The sequence below is a fragment of the Stegostoma tigrinum genome, chromosome 4 (genome assembly GCF_030684315.1).
Source record: "Stegostoma tigrinum isolate sSteTig4 chromosome 4, sSteTig4.hap1, whole genome shotgun sequence".
NCBI classification, from domain to species: Eukaryota; Metazoa; Chordata; class Chondrichthyes; order Orectolobiformes; family Stegostomatidae; genus Stegostoma; species Stegostoma tigrinum.
Window position 1 is genome coordinate 129,227,501 of NC_081357.1, and position 22,320 is coordinate 129,249,820.

General features: G+C 37.3%; 1 protein-coding gene across 8 annotated transcripts in view; it reads right to left on the reverse strand.

Moving 5' to 3' along the window:
• The window catches only part of agbl5 (AGBL carboxypeptidase 5), a 107,832-nt gene that overhangs the window by 32,918 nt on the left and 52,594 nt on the right, over positions 1–22,320 (reverse strand). For 6 of the 8 annotated variants that reach the window (XR_007247529.2, XM_048530616.2, XM_048530617.2 and 3 more), the window contains 3 exons: positions 22,087–22,268; positions 19,104–19,324; positions 11,992–12,198 (listed from right to left, as the gene is read on the reverse strand). Coding sequence is in view for 7 of the 8 variants with exons in the window: in XM_048530616.2 (XP_048386573.1) it covers positions 11,992–12,198; positions 19,104–19,324; positions 22,087–22,268 (610 nt within the window). In the remaining variant the exon portion in view is untranslated. Of the gene's footprint in view, positions 1–2,707; positions 11,501–11,991; positions 12,199–19,103; positions 19,325–22,086; positions 22,269–22,320 lie in introns of those variants that run through there. The other 2 variants (XM_048530622.2, XM_048530618.2) reach the window with 2 other exon arrangements.

Here is a 22,320-nt window from a genome sequence, read left to right on the forward strand (position 1 = left end):
TGTGCATTAAAGTGGTGTGGTTTTGTTTCCAACTTTGGCTATCTGATGAGTGAGTCCCTTTTCTGTAGAATTTGAATTCTGTTGTCAGGTCAGTAATGTCTATTCATTAGTAAAGTAGACATAGGTGCAATACAATCCAATACTGGTCCTTCGATCCTGCTCTGCCATTCAATAAGATCATGGCTGAACTGATTACTCTAAATCCCTGCCATCTTCAATAACCTTTCACTTCCTGATCAATAGTCAATATCTACCTCTGTCTTTAAAGTATTCAAAGACTTTGCTTTCACCTTGGTTTTGAGGAAGAATTCCAGAAATTCATGACCCCTCAATGGGAATAAGGTCCTCATGCGTCTTAAAAACATAGTCCCTTAATTTTAAACAATAATCCCTAGTTCTAGGAAAGTCAGATGAAAACAACAAAGCCGATCTCTTGAATACTTGGCCTATGGGTGAAGCTCTGGTGGAATGAAGAAATTCCAACTGACTGTGGACTTGCCAGGATGATCACAATCTTCACGAAAGGAGGTAAGCCAAACCACAGTAGTCACAGGGCATAGCATTGCTGTCCATTGTTTGTCAAGATTTAGCTTGGCTCCTTCTTAACCTTCTGCCAATTGAAGAAGTCGTCCTCCAACACACAAAAGAAATAACAGACTTCATCTTTACAAGTGACCGTCATGAAAAATAAAGAGTATAAATCCTTCATACACCACCTCATTCAATCTCACAAAGTCTTTGGCATGCCATTTTTTTGGAAGCTGCTCCAGCTAAGTAGATGCCCAGATGAGTTCACAAAATGTACAAATAACACCACGATGAGCTGACTCCACCACAGGTCTCTTTCTTGTCAACAAAAGGCAACAACCAGAGGCATGTCATTGCTTCCACACGATTTGCCATTCTTCTTGCAATAATATTGCAACTGTCTACAGACAAACTCACCAAAGTCTGTGTGTGGTAAATACAGTCACATTATTGCGAACTCTTCAACCTCAACTTGAAGCCCTCAACAAAAACAACAAGTACTTTTCTGACAGAACTACAGCATGCTGATGATACTCAAGTCAATAAAAAAAAACGAAAGAACTGCAGATGCTGTAAATCAGGATCAAAAAAAAAGTTTCCGGAAAAGCTCGCAGGTGTGGCAGCATCTGTGAAGGAAAAGTCAGAGTTAACGTTTCAGGTCCAGTGATCCTTCCTCAGAACTGAAGGACCCGAAACATTAACTCTTTTTTTAATCTTTACAGATGCTGCCAGGCCTGTTGAGCTTTTCCAGCAACTTTGTTTTTTTGAGACTCAAGTTAATGTTCACTTTGCACAACTTTAACTGATAGTTGTTATATTCACCAAAGCCAGTGGGGCTTGACCAGGGAGACACTCAGTGGCAGCTGCCAATGTTGTGTGATGATATTTTGTGACATGATGTTCACAGCAATATCTGCCACATGCATGGTTAAGGGTTAGAAAATGTCCCTCACCTTGTATCTTGAAAGCTACTGATCACAAAAAATTGACATGAATGAAGGGAGTCAATGTGCTTCAGCCACAGACAAATTTTGTACTTGATTTTGAGAATCATGTTATCAGACCTGACACTAAATTCAACCATCTACCAAGCAGTGGTTCTCTCCAAACTTCTCCAAAGTGAAGCTTGGACTGATAGATGCAATATCAGGACCCTAGAACAACTTTATCAATACTAGCTCAAAAGGTCTTGCAAATCAAGAAAGGACAAAAGCATTCAAGAGGCAGATATTCTGAGTAGAAAGGCAATGAAAATCTCACATCACCTGAAATAGAGGGGGTCATAATCAGAATGCCTAAACAGGTGATCTACTCAAACTCCTATCAGACTGTCCAAACACAAGGGGGATACACAAATGTTTCAAAGACCACGGTCAAGCTTCCTTGAAGGTCTATATTATGAATATCAACATATGGAAGAGATGTATGAATGAGGACTGAATTGGGACAGTGTCATCACAACAGCTGTCAAGACTTTCCAATTAGCGACAGTAGTCCTGAAACAGAACCAAGAAAGACAGATAGAAACAGGGGGTGGATGCCTGAGCCAACAATCCACCACAACGCCTGACAGCTGATAAATATGTCCACATTTTGGGACACCCTACAAGGTTAAGATAAGGTCTGTAAGCCATCTACAGATCCAAAGCTGGAGGCTATCCACTAGAAGGAATCATCCTCAACAGGAGGGATTTCTGATAGAGGCTGATGAGAAGCTTTCACCTCTACAGTTTCTCTTTTCTGCCCTCACTTTCAGATGGTCATATTCATCATCATGTCAATCACATCTCTTCAAAACATATATTTCGTTTATTTGCTTATCCCATTACCATTCCTTTTAGCCCATGCCACAAACTCTATTTTTTGCCGTTTTGACACTTCCTTTTATTCTTTTTGTTATCTTTTTCACACCCCCAACCACAGCAACTTGTTCAAAATCACTTCATATCTAAATTTGCCAGTTGTGTTAAACTTGACCTGAAATATTAACTCTATTTCTCTCTAGTTAATAGCTGGCCAATGTGCTGAATATTTCCAGCATTTTATGCTTTTAGACCCACTGAATCTGCAGAATTGTGCTTTTGTAGATGTAATTTATCATATGTTGAAACATAAACAGAATGAAAAAAGGGAACAATTCAAGAGAAAGTTTTTTTTTCAAAAACATATATATCAAGTTTATTTACCAAAAACACACATTTGAGGTAATTTCACAAACTCCGCACGAATGACAAAAAGGTTGCAAGAACATTCAAATTACACAAAAAAGTAATTGGCACGAAAATGTGTACTACTCACAATAAAACACTAAGTCTTTTCTCAGATAACCATTTTTTCAAGTGAAAACAGGAGGATAAATTACAAATTGCAACAAACAAATTTAATGCTTTCCAACATTTCCCTGACCGTGTTTACTTACAACGTAGTTCCATCATTGATAACAACATAACTGTCACCCTTCTGAATTACTGGAGCCGATTTAAGTCACTTTTGTTATTTTATTAAGTGGTCTTTTCTTCATTTTATTGTAGGTTCTGCATGTTATTTTACCTTGTTACTTTCCGAATCATTTTCAAGGTCTCCTGTGCCAAAAACAGCTCTTTCATTTCATCCCTGTACTCCCCACCAACTCTCCAAGCAACATAATTCACACTGTAATATTTGTAAACATAGGGGATAAAGCATTAATTTTGTTTGTCTTTGTTGCACCGTTGCCACTGTATATAACTGTGTTTAAACAGCTAAAGTAAAACAGCTATCAGCAGAATATAAAATCCCTTTCAATGTTAAATAATAAATTATTGATCACATTACAAAATCTGTTAAAACATTATTTAATAAAAACATTTAATGCTCTTTACATCCATCTTTACACATTTCTGGCTCCTTCTGTTGAGTCAGATATATAATGAAAATGTAAATGTAAAAATTCCATTCATGTTAAATGTTTAAACATTTTGTAACTAAAGACATGTTTCCAATTATCATTGAACTATCAGAGGGAAGGTATGAATTGTAACCAAACACTTATTAAATGAAAATGCTAGAAATACTCAGCAGGTTTGACAGCTTTTTGATTATCACCTTGCAGATGAATTAGAAAACGTTTCTCTCTCCAAAGATGTTTCCTACCCACTAGTATTGCTAGCACGTACAGTTTTTCTTTCAGAATTGATAGTATTTTGTTCTTGCACTTCTTCTATGAAAGTTAGGATTGTGGAAAGATTTAATGCCTAATTTTTCTTTCTGCTGTCACTGGCCACATACATTGCAGCATTGGGACAATGCTACTGTTGCAACCTCTAATCTGAGAATACTACACTGTTTTAGGACTGCTCAGTTGTCTTTCTGAATATAGATAATTCTGAAGTCGCGCGTATTTATACAAGGTAAACTGCCATATTTGGCACGCCAGGCAAACAGGAACCAAATGTTTAACAGAAATAAATTAGAAAGGAACAAAAGCTCAATGTTATGAAATTTACTACAATTTGCAAAGCAAAAAGTGATTGAGCTCACACCAAACACGAAAAAGGAATTAATAAATTCTAGGCCTGTTGAGTAAAACTGGCAAATATTTTTGAAAAAGGTTGATTAAATTGTAACTTTTATACGACAGAGTTAAAAATACAGCTTCTCAAATAAACTTCCCACATTTCTTAAATGATCCCTCCAGAATATGAGTTGAGCATAGACAAATCAAAAAAACAGTTGTTTTAAATAAACTATTTAAGTCATTTCAGCATAAAGTAGATAATTTTACATGTAGAAAGAAATGAAAAGAATGTTGAAGTCAAACTGTTGGATTTTTTTTTCCAATTATTAATCAAAGCAAAATCAAATCCCAAATGTAACAATTTAAAAGTGCAATCTTCCATTAGATATATCATAATTTTATCTTCTATTGCAAGAAAATCTGATTTATTTTGGTTCCGGTTCCAGTTTTCATTTGTTCTCAGGATTTAAGGTTTAATTTACTGCCATAAATAATGTGATTGGCCACATCACCAAGGCAAAAATGGCTTAAACACACCAAGAAAATTGGCAACTAACTGTTAAATACTATTATAAAATTATCAATGATATTGAGTAAAAATGTATAGTTAAAGCTTCAAATTCAAGTGGACTCGTACATGTACTGAAGTTGAGAGGGGTGGCTGGGGTTGGGGTGGGGGGGGGATCTCTTGGAAATTTACAGGAACAACTGCAACACAAAATAAGTGGCACAGTAAAGCATGGTCAATCCTTGCATTTCCAGCATACCTATCACTGGGAGAAGAAAAAAACATTGCTTGGAAGTACAGAATGGGAGAATTAATTCAATTCTGGTAAAGATCCTAAATAAGATATTTTCTCCAAAATGTTTTCGAGCTACCCAGTCGTAGTACCAAACTTCTGCCAAATACACATGTAGCATAATAAAGAAAAAATGCTAAAATTCTACTTAAAAGTGTTTCTAAATCTCAAGTATGGATCTACCCTGCACTGGAGAGAGATACAGTTTATGGTGTGCAATCAGTATTTGCTGATTCAGATCCATTCCTACTGAAGCTACTGAAACAAATTTTGGGAATATCACAACTATTAATATACAAACTTCCATTCATTACATTTTTTTGGGCAATGGACACAAGACAAACATATTAATGCTGATTATTTCAATTCAGTCCATTTACTGTTCTAACCTGCTGTTCAGCCTAAATGGCAAACTGCTGTAACATGTAACAAATTTTCAATGCTGATACTGAAATTCAGAGGTCATGAATATGGTCCCATTATTCACGTCCCTGCTCAAAGTGCAAACAGCTATCTAATAGTTTAAAAGTATGACTAGATATTTATCAACAAAAACAAACAGCACGAAGTAATACTAATGTAAAGTGCAATGTGACAAAAGATAAGAATGTACTCTTCTAATAACCTCCAAATGGAATCGGATAGGTTAAACAGAAGAAAATTAGACTTACTGAATAAACACATATGTTATTTCATGCAAAGAGACAAGTAGTTGTCTTGAACTCCTATACTTCAGCATTGAAATTGTCGTTGGACTATTAGCATCTGCATTGAACTGTTAGCATCAACACTGAACTAGAACAAATTCCCCAGCCATACGTATTAAAAAAGTACTGAAATGTTTTTATTAAAATGATAATTTTTATACAGAGTAAATTTCACAACTGCCTTCCACCTACTTGCTTTACAAGTTTTTCCAATGTTATTTTGCAATGTATGCATTTAGTATCCCAACATATTACCTTATACAAAATTATGTCAGTGAACCAAATACTGTATGTTCAAAGTCTTTGAAAAGAAATCCAATCAAACAAAAGTACGATATATGACCTGAAAGGAGTAAGGAGGCTTGAGTGGGGTTTCTTTCAAAACTCTTGCAAAAGTCCAAGGTACAAGGACACAGCAGAGTCAAGAAACAACAAAAAACACTGCTGTCCAATTTAGCTGGTCCCAAAACATGGTAAATCACAAGAACCAAGACAAGTACATCAAGTGTTTTACTATCCGTGCTGAGCAAAAGTAGAAGCAACACAAATACGTCCCCTGGGATTTCAACCAACCTCAGACAACTTTGCCAGTTATAATTAATTCATAATAAATAAATCTTATTCATGTATTAATTAGACCACACTTAATATTTTGTTTGAAGGAAGAAATTTCAAACATAATTTATGTTTGCTTACAGGTTCCAGTGACGCTATCCTGAAACATAAATGATAACCTTTTCTCTATTCGTGAACCATCGCCACCATATAGTACGACAATTAAATAATGATTCAACTGTGTTTGGCATAAGCATTTACATTTCCAGCTTGTTAGAAAATCATAAGCTGTTATTAATTGCTGATTTTGAATGTTCTTTTAACATTAATTGACTTGGTTTGCTTATTTCAAAGGCAAAGAAGTTTTTATTCCATTTTAGAGTAAATTCTACTTAAAAATGCTATTTTTAAAAGTTACTTAATTTTCTTGGATATATGGATACTCCTAGATTCTCTATACTTCTTTGTTTAACCATTCAAATGAATATACAGGAAATCAGCACAAGCAGGTCCAAAAGAAACAATCTTTTCAACTGTGGGTTCGCTCAGAGGTGATTTAGAACTAAAACTTTATAGCAATCACTCATTCATCACTATGTTGTTGTAACTAAAGTTTTAGGTTGTTTTATTGATGCAATACTTCCATATTTAGAGCATACTGACCATATTAAGTAGTGTAAAATTTTTCTGCCTTGTCCTAAACAATCTTTTCTGCCACCTTGGACCTTCAAGCATAAAAGTAGTTGGCATAAGGAACTCATTTTTACTCTATCCCAGGTGGTTTAAGCTTGATTTTACAATTATATCAAATTGGATTTATAAGGTTTTCAATATGATCATGTAACTATCACAGTTCAACTGTTTCTTGGCTTGTGAGTACCCTAATGCTTGATGAAAGCTTGTTAGGTTATAAAAAGGGAAGATTTATTAGTCATTCATTGTACATATGACATTATTATATTAATCAGGTTTGAAATACTATGTCGAATAATTCTGGCAAGTGTATAGTGGCAATCATGTCGCTGGTTCCTGACCATGCATCATATGAAGTTAACAATGAACTAATCTTTCATTATATTGTAGTCTCCCATGTTATAACAATATATCAATCAAAGTGATTTGTGAGAATTGTACAAGGAGGGCGCTTCAGCTGATCACTCATAAGCTGGTGCTCAGTGTGATGCACAATGAAGTAAATTAGGCAGAGGATATCAGATTGAACATTTTACTTTAAATAATATTTAAAGTAACCTTTACTTCACCATTTGTACATTAATTTTTAAAACCTTCAGGTTTGAAAGTAATCTTCAAAAAGTACAATATGAATGACTTAAAATCTATGAAAAGTTAGTTCTGCCTGGTTAGTTATTTTATAGTCTCAATAATACTGAACAAAAAATAATTAATGGGAATTACAAGACTTTCTGACTTACTTTCTTCTAAATAGCTCTCACTTGTGTCCAAGAAAGCACCAGTGACCAATTGCCATGCAACCTTCATTGCCAAGTGATCTACATAACAAAGGCCAGACATAAACCAACTTTCCATTTACCCATCAAATGTTGTGGGCAGCTGCCAGTTTCTACGGCATAGTCAGGCAACTGAGTGGCAAATAGCAGTTATATAAAGCATTTCGCGATCTCAGGACATCCCGAAGAATTTCACACCCAAGTATGTTTACAGCATATTCACGATTGTGGCACAAATAAATGTGATAACCAACTTGTGTAGAGTAAATGATGACACAACAAGCCACTAGATCATCTGTTTCACTGGTTAAGGGATAACTGTTGACTAGGAAATGGTGAGAAATCCACTGCATTTTGAAAAGATCACAGCAGCTTTAAAGTCCATTAGAGAAGATCAACACATTTTTTAACCTCTTTTCCAAATGACAGCGAAAAATTTTACTGAGTTATCAGCCCAGATAAGGGGCTTTAGTGCTGTAGTGAAGGTTTATCACAAAGCCTTCTGACTCTGAGGCAACAAGTCTACCAAAGAGCCAAGGAAAACTAGATGAAATTGAATCACAACAGTGCACTTCAACGCATTGCACGACTGATGGCTAGAATGAAAGGTTTTTCCTGGATGACACAACAAGCAAACAACAATTACATATTAGAATGTTTCCAACAGTGCAGCAGTGAGTGAATGGAAGGCATGACTCCACAGGACAGAACAGAAATTTAGGCATGGGCTTTCTCGCCAGGCTACTCCAGTTAGTTTCCTACGCAGAAGTCTAAATGGACATCTAAAAGTAGATAGTCTACCAACATACTCGGTCAGTGCTCATACAGCTCATGAAGAGAAACCGAACACTTGATATATCTTTTCTTATGAGCATTCTATTGCCTCTGAAACAGTAATACCACCAGATTTGAAGGGGTGTGCAGTTTCAGTTGCAAAATGTTAAGAAGGGGAAATGGGAAATTAAAAATTTCATGTCTGCAAAACTTGCATAACGTTTCCTGCTCTCATGAAATACAATTCTGCAGCATGGAAGGGCATTATTTATTTCATTGTGGCCTGTCATCATTGCCACATCCCCATATCCTTTTCACATCTTTCAAGCACTTAGCAACTTACCTTTTAGACTATCTTTGCTTTTGTACTCAAATCCTTTGAATTTTAAATTTGTTTTTAAAATTTCTACATCTTAATCCAAAGTCTTACTGCTTTCTCCTTTCTGAATTTTAACCATTAAGCTCTTATTCCCAAAATATATTGCATCTTGCTCCACACAAAAATTTCACCTGCTGTCTACCTGCTGAATCTACTGAACTGTCTACATCCATTTGAAATATTCGCCATCAGTTAGTTACATTCCCATTTAATATTTGTCACCAATTAGTTATGCTCCCATTTTTGTCAGTAACAAACTTTTATTTGATGTGCTATACCAGAGTCTGAATCCTTTTTTGCGACAGTGAGAAGGAATGATCAAGAAGAGAGTAAGATAAAAGTAGAGAGTAAGTGAGGAAAAGCAATGTTATAACATGCCATGTCCTATTGGAAAAATGTGGATGAACTATTATTTGGCTTCTGTCCTTTGACCACCTTCTGTCTATACTGTCACACTCTTAATATTATGAATAATTTTCAATACACCTTGTCAGCAAACTCCTTTCAAAATTTTACAGACAATGACAATGCACTTTTCAATAGATTCCATTATTTCCTTCAATAGGTTCAGTCAATTTGACTGGTCTGTAGACACTCGGTTTCTCCCTTTTGGAATAGAGGTATTACATTGGCAACCCTCTAAATTCTTTCCCACAACTTCCACATTTAAGAATGCTACAAAGAAAATTGAAGAATTTGACAATGACTATAATAAAATCATCCTGAGACTAAACTTCCAGCTACTCCATCATAATTACATGGGGCTATATTCTTTTATTGTTTTAAAAGTAACAAATTATGCTGTACTTAAGCAGACTATCAGCAACTTATAAGAGTATGAATACCTTTTTCACTCATTTCTCCATACAATACTGATTTCTTTCTCATTAGGCTCCAAGGCCATATACCACCTTTATCTAGGAGGGGGAGCAAATGCTAAGTACACAAAGGCCATCAAAAACATTTACCTCTAATGCCAACAAGTTCCTGTCCCATTGCAATGGCTTTCCCATGCAGATAGGGTCTCGTTTTCATTTAGTCCTTCTCACAGGACCAAAAGCTGAAATAGCAACTTTAGTGAATATAATATGAAACAGTGACTTGTCAATGACATGGCACTATATCCTGCTCCAACATGTTCTGCCACCAGAACACCACCTCAAATATTTTACAGGTCACATCTCAAGTTGAGACAGTGTCAATGATAATCCAAAACAGTGGAATGATGACACACATTACTGCAATACTTACAACTGGTAAACTTGGCCCAAAAAGAAATTGATCTGGTATCAGTGATAAATTGTGACTTCAAAAACTATGATCTGTAATCAATCAGAGCTCACTGATGAAAGACAAGAAATGGCGGGGTCACAAAGTCAGATGTCAGAAAGGACCCCGCTTTTATCCCTGGTCTTTGGTAAACAGATTATTCTGATCTGGATTGATACTTCAGGCCAGACAATAGACCTCAGTTTTCTAATGCCAAAAACATGGGAGAAACAAAAGGAAATATTGGTAACCACTCCTGGTATCCTGATGATGTGGATGAAGACTGGGTCAGGATCAAATAAAAGCTCCTACAACACCCAGTCCCTGACGTCACATAAAGAACATAACAATATATAGAGATACAGGTAAATATCACAGCCAGCTATGGAACTATATCAAAAATAGGATTGAAGGAAATAGAAACAAAAATCAATGGTGAGAATATTAACACTTAGATTTAGAATAGCATGTGTCTAGGAGTTTAAACTTACTAATGTTAATCATTCACGCTGTGGGTGGATTTTTAATGGGACCTGAGGGAGGAGATACGAATCAGAACAAAAGGCAGAGGAGCCTCACAAAAGAAGAACAATTTCTTTTACAGGGTGATATATTGCCTGTTTTGCTTATGTTGTGCCTGATAACCTGTTGCCACCAAGGGTCAGTCAGTGGTGAGAACAAGCAAAATGATTTACTTTTCCAGAGACCAATCATGTCCATTTCAATGGCCAATTAGAAGCCCCATTCCTCAGCCCCTTAGCAGTTAAACAGGGTGGGAAGAGAATCCTCCTAATCAGGCACTGTGGACCACACAAGGACTCTGTGGCAAACTTCCTCTGTCCTCCCAAGCCCACCTCCCCCTTACCAGGGCTCATCTGACTGACTCCTGCAATACCTGTAGCCTCGTATATTGTCCCTGTATACAGTATTCATCACTGTATTGCACAGTTAGGTGCAGTCCGACCAGTGACAATCACTCCCAGTGGTCCAGCTTTTGATTGATTTACAGCTCTTGGAAGCAGGATCTTTTCTTTAACAAAAATGCCTCCATGATGAGGCTTAGTTCAACTGGGGCTTACCAGTATAGTTAAGAGAGAATTGCCCTCGCATTCCAGTCCACCATCAGGGCCACTTCCACCTTAAAAAATCCAGGTGGTGGTAAGTCAATCAGTAGAGCACAGATTGTTCATAAGGAAACGGGGGTATACAAAACTAAGCTGAGTAACACACACAACTTAATGCCAGCAAATGAATCTGCTGTAACTTTCTGTCTTGGTTAAACATTCTAATGCAATCCAATTCCTGATAATATTGAAACCTGTAAGAAAACTATCCTGGTCTGATTGATAAAATTAAGTTTTCAATGCATAGGTGTACTTGAAGAAAAATTACAACTACTTCAAATGCTTCTCTAATTTGTTTCATTGAAACAAAAATTAATACATGTGAAATCACAAAAGAAGAACAATTTCTTTTACAGGGTTATATATTACCTCTTTCGCTTATGTTTGTTTGTTGGAATTCTGTCAATAATGAAAAACAGCACAAGTTACTTTTAATGGAATGTGGTTCTTGATTAGTGTTAATGATCCGAAATGGAAAACAGACATAAATTTAAAACTGTACTTCATGAGTGAATTGTCCTATCATCAGGTTGTGAAGCTGAACGATCATTAAATGTTATACCGAGAAATCCTCATAACAATGGGATCATCTTGACCCCTCTCTTTTGATAACAGTTCTTTTTGCAACGAAAGTATCAAGTTATTTATTATCCTTTGGTTAGCCATTTTACTTCCTCAGTTCTGATTTTGCCTTCTTTGTTGGCTAGTGATGTCAAATGAAGATCCCAAAATGCTGTTTCTTTCACCGAGAACCCCCAGAGAAGATAGACTGGGGTGAAGCAAAGGTGAAAGGTGTTCGCTTAAGGCTTTGTTCAACAAGTTTGGCTTGGACATGGGTTTTAGAGATGGGTAAAACTTGGAAATGCTTGAAGTTTCGATTGTATACAAACCTGCCACTTTGAAGGAGGTTGGAAGAGAGCAAGGCCTTAAGTTGGAAGGCTGGACTTGGGGTGGGTCTTTAGAGAAGTTGAGGGAGACAGATGTAGGGCACTGCATATACCGATGGGCTGGAGAGCTATGCTGAATGCTGTGAGTGTTGACTGCTGCTGCTCTCAATACAGCCTGATGCTGTCGACGCTTCTCCTGTGCTCTAGTTTCTATATAAACAAAACACAAAGGCTGCAAAATTAATGAATTAAGAAATTTTATATGCAAGTTCAACCCAAAACAATAGTGTAGTTTAATTTTTTACCTCATTTATCTGAGTATACAGCGCTTGCCACCAATAAGCCCTTCCCCTTCTCTCCAGAAATTTGTTAATTTAGATAATTATTTTGGGGCTTTCAAGATGAAAGGTTTCACAAATTATTACTAAAACACATTAATTGCTCAACTTTTATAACCTCTACCTTAGTGTGCTTGTTGCAGATTTCAAACAACTTTTTATTAAAATACTAACTGCTGCAAATACAAACGATTCTTGAAGATGACAAGCTGATTGAAGGATACTGCAGATGATGGAAACAGCATGTTGGAGAAACTCAGCAGTCTGGCAGCATCTGTGGAGAAAGAAACAGTTAATGTTTGAAATCAAGTATGACTTTTTCCAGAACTGCAGTGTGACTCTTTTAAGTGGGTATCAAAAAAAAAGCTATACTTAAACCTGCATCTGAAGACTTCCAGATTACGATGCTCTTAATCTGATTGGCAGGAAACAAATAAACACATACCAAAAGTTCAGAATGCAGAAAGCCATAAATATGCTTCAAAGAAACCAACTTAAGTCTTTGATGCTGTTTTGTGTAGGTATGAGATGTTATGATGTTCATAATAAAACTAAGAGTATCAATAATCTCTCCTTCACTACACACAAAAATGTTTTTCTAGTTTTCTCAGACAGAATGATTACAATACTAAATATCCCAAGGTGTCAATTAAGATTGCTATTTAAATATGTTAGCTTGACATAGAGGCTTCAACCATTCAATCATTCAGCAGCATCAATGCCTTGAAACTGCCAGAAGTAGTAACTTTCCCCAGCAATTTCTGTTTCTGCTGCAGTGCAGGCACTTCTATTTTATTTAGAAAATGCTGGCATTACTGAAATAGTGGCTTGTTTGTCATAACATAAGAACAAAAACTGTTCTACCAGTGATTTTGAAGAGGGATAACCTAAGCTATTGCCATTCTAGTTTATTTTCTCCACTTCATTTTGCATTAAATGGACATATATCATTGCTCTTTGGAATCCCGTGCAATTGTGCAAAAACAGTTTTCTTTAACCAGACAATACATATAGACTAGGAGGAAACTTTACATATCTGTACTTGGTTAATAAGCAGAATAACTTCTGTCAACTTTCACCTGCCACCCACATTTATCCAAGTACTGTATCTTCAATTACTAAATCTTTTCTTCCTGCTTTCTGAAAATAACTAGAATCAGGCTCAGTGTCTTCCAAACAGCTAGCAAATCCATGCTTTATCTCAGACACATTGATAAATAATGAAAGTACTATGGTAGTAACAACTTGAAAACAGAAAATATGAGGATAAATTCATTTCAATATTTATTCAATGCGATGCAAGTCAAACTGTTTGAGTTGAGCAGCCATTAACTAGGAAGTAAGGACCACCTGGAATTGCTTCAAAACTGAAATTCCCACTTGACATTGTTCAACAGTATGTTGCTGTTATATCAAGGTTATAACATGGCTCACTTACTTGCTAGAAATGATCAAAATATATTCACAGGTATATGCGTTCTTTACCCAGGAGCTTTGGGAGCTTATAGGTATCTTTTCAGTGCTCACTTGAGAGAAATGGGCATTTAGTGCCCTTTAGATTATGGTAGTGAGCTAACATGTTGGGCTATCTCCATGGTAATCTTAGCCAATCTGAGTCAATGTGCTTTTCTCCGGGAATTGAAGTTGATGTAATCATTTGAAATATAGTCATTTCATGTTTTTTCCTGTTCATCGTAAACTTTTAAGCTTCAGCAAAGGCTTTCATGGCACAGTGGCAGTGCCCCTATATCTGGGCCAGGAGGTCTAAATTTAAATTCTACCTGACCTGGAAGTGTGTCATAATATATTTAAACAGGCGAACAACGATAGTGATGCGCTCCAGCAATGTGTCTTGCTTTTAAGCGATGAAATTCAAGTCTGTACTACCAATTGACAGTTAAGAAAAACTTGGTCTTGTATAGGATCTTTTCCCAGCTATGACTGGGTGGCGCATGATGAAAAAGTTAAAAAAAAAAGGCAATTCAGTGTTAGAACAAATTTACTGTCCCTTTGTGAACCAACAATATATTTGTGCAAATTAAGTTGTGACAAAGTTTTCCCTAAATCTTTAATATAAAAACTAAAAGTGCCAGAGAAACTAACCCTAACCCTAACCCTAACGCTTTATTCACAGTTGGAAGAAAATGGACTTGAAGGTGATTGGCAGCAGGGGATTGTGCAGGGAAGGTCATGTCTCATCAACTTGATTTGAGTTTTTTGAGGAAGTGACAAGAATGATTGATGAGGGAAAGGCAGTGGATGTTGTCTACATAGACCTTAGTAAGGTATTTGACAAGGTATCTCATGGCAGGCTGGTACAAAAGATAACGTCTCATGGGTTCCGGGTGAGCTGGCTAGATGGATACAAAACTGTCTTGGTCATAGGAAACATAGATATTGGTGGAATGGTGCTTTTCGAAATGGAGATCAGTAATTACTGGTGTTTGGCAAGGATCAGCGCTGGGACCTTTGTTGTTTGTAACATACATAAATGATATGGAGAGAAAAAACAGGTGATCTGGTTAGTATCGGCAACAAGTAGCTGATCTAAATAAGGAGTAGGAATTAGTGCAGCCTTGGTGGGCCGAAGGGCCTATTGCTGTGCTGTGCTTTATTGCATAAAGACATGCAATAATTTTTGTACTGATGCTGAAAAGAGAAAATATACTAAAGTGCAGAAACAGCTCACATAAAGCTGTTAGAACTGGTTAAGGCCAGTGTGATATCACCGTCTAGCCAGCACAAAGTGGGTTAAGAGATACTGCAAGAATGTAACTTGTACCTTCATGCAATAAGAAGTGACACAATGATTTTGGTAAAATGAATTGTGCTTGGATAATATGATAAGATCGCATGTAGAAACACAGAATTGAATAACTGTACCAGTCCTAGAGTGCATGAAGCAACATAGCCATAAACTTGTGATCAGAGATAATGGGAACTGCAGATGCGGAGAATCCAAGATAACAAAGTGTGAAGCTGGATGAACACAGCAGGCCAAGCAGCATCTCAGGAGCACAAAAGCTGACGTTTCGGGCCTAGACCCTTCATCAGAGAGGGGGATGGGGAGAGGATTCTGAAATAAATATGGAGAGAGGGGGAGGCGGACCAAAGATGGATAGAGGAGAAGATAGGTGGACAGGAGAGTATAGGTGGGGAGGGGATAGGTCAGTCCAGGGAGGATGGACAGGTCAAGGAGGCGGGATGAGGTTAGTAGGTGGGAAATGGAGGTGCGGCTTGAGGTGGGAAGAGGGGATAGGTGAGAGGAAGAACAGGTTAGGGAGGCAGGGACGAGCTGGGCTGGTTTTGGGATGCAGTCGGGGAAGGGGAGATTTTGAAGCTTGTGAAGTCCACATTGATACCATTGGGCTGCAGGGTTCCCAAGCAGAATATGAGTCGCTGTTCCTTCAACCTTCGGGTGGCATCATTGTGGCACTGCAGGAGGCCCATGATGGACATGTCATCTAAAGAATGGGAGGGGGAGTGGAAATGGTTTGCGACTGGGAGGTGCAGTTGTTTATTGCGAACAGAGTGGAGGTGTTCTGCAAAGTGGTCCCCAAACCTCTGCTTGGTTTCCCCAATGTAGCCACACTGGGTACAGTGGATACAGTTTACCACATTGGCAGATGTGCAGGTGAACATATGCTTAACATAGAAAGTCATCTTGGGGCCTGGATGGCTTCCGCTCGGTTCTTCATACAGTTTCAATGAATTGGTTAAACATGATTTTTCTTTCATAAAACTATGCTGACTCTTCCTGGTTACCTTGGGTTTCTTCAAATGCCCAGTTAGAATTTCCTTCATGATTAATTCTAAAATCTTCCCCATAACAGATATCACACTAACAGGCCAACAGTTTCCTCTCTCCCTCCCTTCTTGAATACAAGAGCTACATATGCTATTTTCCAATCTGATAAAACCTTTCCAGAGTCTGATGAATTTTGGAATATTATCAACATATCTACTATCTGAGTAACTATCTCTTTTAAGATCTTAAAATGAAATCCATCAGGATCTGGAAACTTTTAAACCCGCAGCTCCATCAGGTTGCTTAATATTGCTTCCCTAGTGATTATATTTGCACCAGTTTCCTTTTTTCCTTCAAATCCTGATTTACAGATATTATTGGGACATTTTTAAAATCCTGTATAGTGAAAGCAAAAGTAAAACATTTATTGATTACACCTGCCATTACTCTATTATCAACTATTAACTGCCTATGATCACCTTCTAGAGGTCCAACACTCAATTCATTTACTCTTTTTTAGATATCTATAGAAACTCATGCTACTGTTTTTACATTTCTTGCTACCTTCCTCCCTTGTTCACATTTATTTGTCCTATTAACCTTTTCATGATTATTCACCATTCTTTGCATTACTAGGTGGCACAGTATGCTCAGAAGAGCCCTAAGTGGCATGCCATGCAGTCAGCAGCAGAATGGAAGGATTGGGGTGGGGGGGGAGGCAGCATAGGATAGGAAGCAATGGCTACCAGAATACAGTCATACAGCACAAAAACAGACCCTTCAGTCCAAGTAGTCCATGGCGAACATAATCTCAAATGAAACTTAAGTCGCACATGTCTGTTCCTGGCCCATATCCCGCCACACCTTTCCTATTCATGCACTTATCCAAATGTCATTTAATTGCCGTAATTGTGCCCACATCCACCACTTCCTCAGGAATATTATTCCATATGTGAACCACCCTCTGTAAGAAAAAATTTTCCTCTCACGTCTTTTTTAAATCTCTCTCCTGTCAGCTTAAAATGTGCCGCCTAGTCTCAAAATCCCTCATCCTAGGGAAAAAACACCTACCATCAACTCTATCCATACTTCTCATGTTTTTGAACACCTTAAAAAGTCACCCCTCAATCTTCTAAACTCCAGTGAAAGAAGTCCCAGCTTATCCAGCCTTGCCTCATAAGTCAAACCCTCCATTCTCAGCAACATCTTGGTAATCTTTCTGAACCCACTCCAGCTTACTATCCTTCCTATAACTGGGTTACTGGAACTAGATGCAATACTCCAGAAAAGGCTTCACCAATGTCCTGTACAATCTCAACAATACTTCAAAACTCCTATAATCAAAGGACTGAGCAGAGAAGGCAAGTGTGCTAAATGCCTTTTTTACCATCCTGTCTATACATGATGCAAACTCCAAAGAATTATGTCCATGAACCTAGGTCCCTCTGTTCTACAACCAATACCGAAGGCCCGACCATTAATTGTATAAGTCACTTTCCTGATTAATGTACCAAAATGCAACATCATGTATTTATCCAGGAGACAGGGGTGAAATAACAAGCCTTGGGAAGCCAGAAAGCTCTGTCAAGGCAGTGACATCAGCTATGCTATCTGCTCATGCACAAGCAACCAGTGATCATCTTTGCCCATCATACCAACAACATGCATCATGTTAAATTATCAATTGTTTAAATTCATTTTTAAAACAAAATTTAATTTAAAATGCATAGAATTAAAATACGTTTCTTCAACTAGTGATTAAAAACCATAATAACACATTCAAAATAACTTGTCTCAGCTATATTGGAAGTAATGGTTACAACCATAAACCTGTTCCTCAAAACAAAGGCAAAGCCATTCTCAGAACCCAGGAGTTACTCAACTACTTGAACTGTTTTATTCAGAATATGGTGACATTTCTGTAAAATTCAAATGAAAACAAAATATAACACGATGATCAACTTTGATTTCTTCCAGTAAGAACACGTTTTTATTCTTCTTGAATTAATTTTTAATAATTTTTTTCTTAATGTTAATGCAAATGAACTGGAGAGCTGGAGGCCACAGAGGATTTTAAAGAATCATGTTCGGCTATGATGGTGCAGGTTGCAGGCCACTAATGTAACTGGAGAAACAATAACATAGTATAAATGGGATGAATGGAAGAGGATGGATTTTTAAAAAAATTTATGACTACCATTATGAATTGTCATTGTTACGTTGTTGATTTATTGTTCTAATCACCGTACAAATATATTTGACAACAGCTTTGAATGTACTAAAAATAATCTATTGCTTCATTGCTGAATAATTTACAAAATTTTAGAATTTCCAAAGTTATAGAATCTCTGCAGTGTAGAAGGAGGTGCTCATCAAGTCTACACCTACCCTCCGATAAGCATCCCACCCTGACCCCAGCACCCCGTACCCAGCCCTGTAACCCCACATTTCTCACAGCTAATCTACCTAGTTGACACATCCGTGGACATTACGGCCAATCCACCTAACCTGCACATCTTTGGACTGTGGGAGGAAACCAGAGCACCCAAAGAAAACTCATGCAGATACAGGGGAGAACGTGCAAATTCCACACAGACAGTAGCTCGAGAATGGAATTGAACCTGGATCCCTGGCGCTGTGAGGCAGTAGGACTAACCACTGAGCCACCCTGTGGTTGTGAAGGTTACATGTTTTTTATGCATGATACTTTATATCTGTCCCTAAGGCAAGGAAGAAGTAACAAAATAAAAATCGTAATAAAATCCAGGAAACCTTCAACAGCAGTTAAGCTACATATACAAGGGTTCGACAAAGCAGATATATCTTAACAATAAAAACAGAAAATGCTGGAAACACATCATACAGCATCCCTCCATGAAGGGAAGAGGAGAGTTAGTGTTTCAGACCTGCGACTTGCAGATTATTTCCAGCATTTTTGGAATTATTTCAGCTTTGTAGCATCTGCAGTCTTCTGCTATTGCAGGTAAGGCTCAGTTATGGTTTACGATATATGACAATAGATATCTTACCTCTCACTGGTCCGAGGGTTTTGTGAGCACCTTTTGGAGGGTTATGATTTGATCCTGGTACACAAACCCCTTTGCTTGTTCCAGGGTTGTAGCCAAATGTAAAACTGGAAGATGCTTTAATCAGAGATGGATTTTGATGCCCATTGCCGATTCCAGAGACGCCATTCCCGTTACTCTTCGTCTTACTGAGGGAATTTTCTGAGACGGAGGATGTTATCACACTAGATTTAAAAGAGAACACATACATCAAAGCATCTGATATAAAGTACATGAAAATCACTTCATTAAATAGCAAATTATTATATCTCTTCAGTAGCACACTGTTACCTTAAATAATAAAGCATGTATGATTCTCCTTCTCTTTACTTGAAGATCACATTTCAAAAGTACTGCACATAATTGCAGTGTAAAGGTGAACACAAGACAGCCTAACTTGGTTAACTATTCATCTGAATAAATTCAATTCAAAACTATGACAGAAGTATAAAGTAGCAATTTAAACTTTGTTATTTGTCATTTCAGTTGTTACTTTATTGTTTATTCGCATGCCAAAAGCAATTTCCTATTTGGAGGCAAAAAAAGACTTGATTACAAATTTTTGTTTACTTGCACCACAGTAAATGTAACACCATAACATTTTACGGAAACATAAAGCATAGTCATTGTGTGGTAATCCCTCCTTCCTGCAAAACAAGCTCAAAACAAGGATTGAAGCAGAGATACAAACTGCATGATACAGTTTTGATTATAAACCATAAACATATTTGTTGCTGTTAACGCCGTCCCATTTTAGGTGGATATTTTGAAAAGTTTATTAGCAGCAATATGTTCTAACCCCTGCAAGCGCAAAATCCAACTTGTTCAATTCTGCCTAAAATGGACAGGAATCCAAGATAATACCCAAATTAAACTAATAGGTCATAATTTGATGAATCTGGCAGTGAAATGGACATTTCTGCCAAAAATCAACAGAATACAACTATTGTGATGTCAAAAGAATCATAGAATCCCCACAGTGTGAAAAGTGGCCATTCTGCCCATTGATTCTGTACCAACCCTCTGAAGAGCATTCCATCCCTCCTCTATCCCCATAACCTTGCATTTATCATGGCTAATCTACCTGGCCTGCACATCTTTGGACACTACAGACAATTTAGCATGGCTAATCCACATAACCTGCACATCTTTGGACTGTGGGAGGAAATCACAGCACCCAGTGGCAACTCATGCAGACACAAGGAGAATATGCAAACTCCACACAGACAGTTGCCCAAGGTTGGAACTGACCTAAGGTCCTGAGCACTGTGAGGTAGCAGTGCTAACCATCCACTGACATGTCCATTGACACATTTGATTTGGTCTTTTATCTTCTCCCGCTCCTCCTCACATCTTCAGTAACTATCACGCAGGGCGCAATGCTAGCTTTTGAAAGAACTATCCTTCTCTTTCAAATCACCTGTTTCAGCTCACGTATGAAATACTATATCTAATGACACATACCTCTAAGAACAGTATAGCACAGAAAGACACCATTTTCCCCACTGAGTCACTTTCAGAGCAAATCAGCTAGTCCCATTCCCCTGTTCTTTTCATATTCCTGCAATCTGTTCTCCTTCAAGTATTATACATTAATTAAAAAATTAAAATTTAAAAATTAATCAACTTTGTTTTGTACATGTTAAGATACCTTCGTAACCCAGACGCAGTGACACTACCACAATACACTATTTAGATGTTTATACGTGCACATCATGTCACATCAAAATTGGACTATTCAACACTATTTAAAATCTTGTTGATTTATTATAAAGTTTTCAACAAGGATAGAAGTAAAAAGGTGCTGAAACCTTTCAAATTGGTCACCAAAATCATCGGACCTGAAAACAGACAAACTCTCAAGGAAGATTAAAAGGAACATCTAATAGCTGGGATGGATGACACACCCAAGAAAAGGCTAATCAAGGGTAAAGTATCTGGACGCTAAAATGCATCTCTTGGAGAGTACAGCTTGAAACAAGACTTTCAGATTTCTCTGGGAATGAGGCTTCTCAACTAAATCCAAAATTAATTATGTAAACAGAGAAATGAAATCTCCCCTCTAAAAGAAAGGGACATCAGAACTCTGAAGTAATATCCAGGAACTTGCAGTAACATAAAAAATAAGGACAGTTTCTTGGAAGTGTTGCCACAAAATATTGAACCAACCTGACAGAAAACCGATTGCAAATCATGATCTTTTAGAAAATGGAAAACCTTCCATAAAACTATCTTCAGAAAAAAAAGTTTGACATGTAATTCCTTAATTGAAAAACTGCAAATGTTATGGCACACCTCTGGAGTATGTGGGATTTGAACTCAGGCCTCCTGGTTCAGAGGTAGGGACACTATTAACAATAGCCCTTCATATTAGAGGATTGCAGTCAACAGTAAACTGGTCTCGCCAATGCCCTTTGTAATTGAAACACAACTTCTCTATACTTGCATTCAGTGACCCCTGCAATAAACAATAACATTTTATTAGCTTTCCAAATTATTTGCTACACTCACATATTAATCTTTTGTGACTTGTGCAGATCTCTCTGCACCTCAGAGTATCGCAAGTTCTCACAATTTATATTCTTCTTGCCAAAATTGACAAATCTTACATTTTCATACATTATATTTTATTTTCCAGATCTTTATCCATTCACTTATCCTGTCTATGTCCTTTCTGGAATCCTTGCAATCTTTTTATAACTATCCTGCCCATATTTGTATCATCAGCAAATTTAGCAATCATACCTTAATAACAATCACTTGTTACATCTTGAATACCAGAAAATGACCAATTTAGGTCAACACTTCCTGCTGGCTAGTCAATCTTTTATCCATGTCAGTGTTACTCCCTAAACCAAGTGTTTTGGTTTTCCACAATAACTTTTAATGTGGCACCTTATCAACGCTTTCACTGCGAAGGAATTATCTTTTATTTACTGTCACTTACTTGGGACCTTTAGAAATCCTTGTGACATTTTTTTTTGACATTACTGTGCTTCTTGTATTTCGAATATGCTTCAACATCCATGCACGAAGTTTAGTTAGACAACTGTATTCTGACAAAACAACTCTCGGCCAGGGATTACAATCAGCCATATCCAAGGCTGCAATGGCTAATGCTCTCCCCACCTAAAGGGAGTGAGGAAAACAGAAAACTAATTAACAGATCATACAATTACAT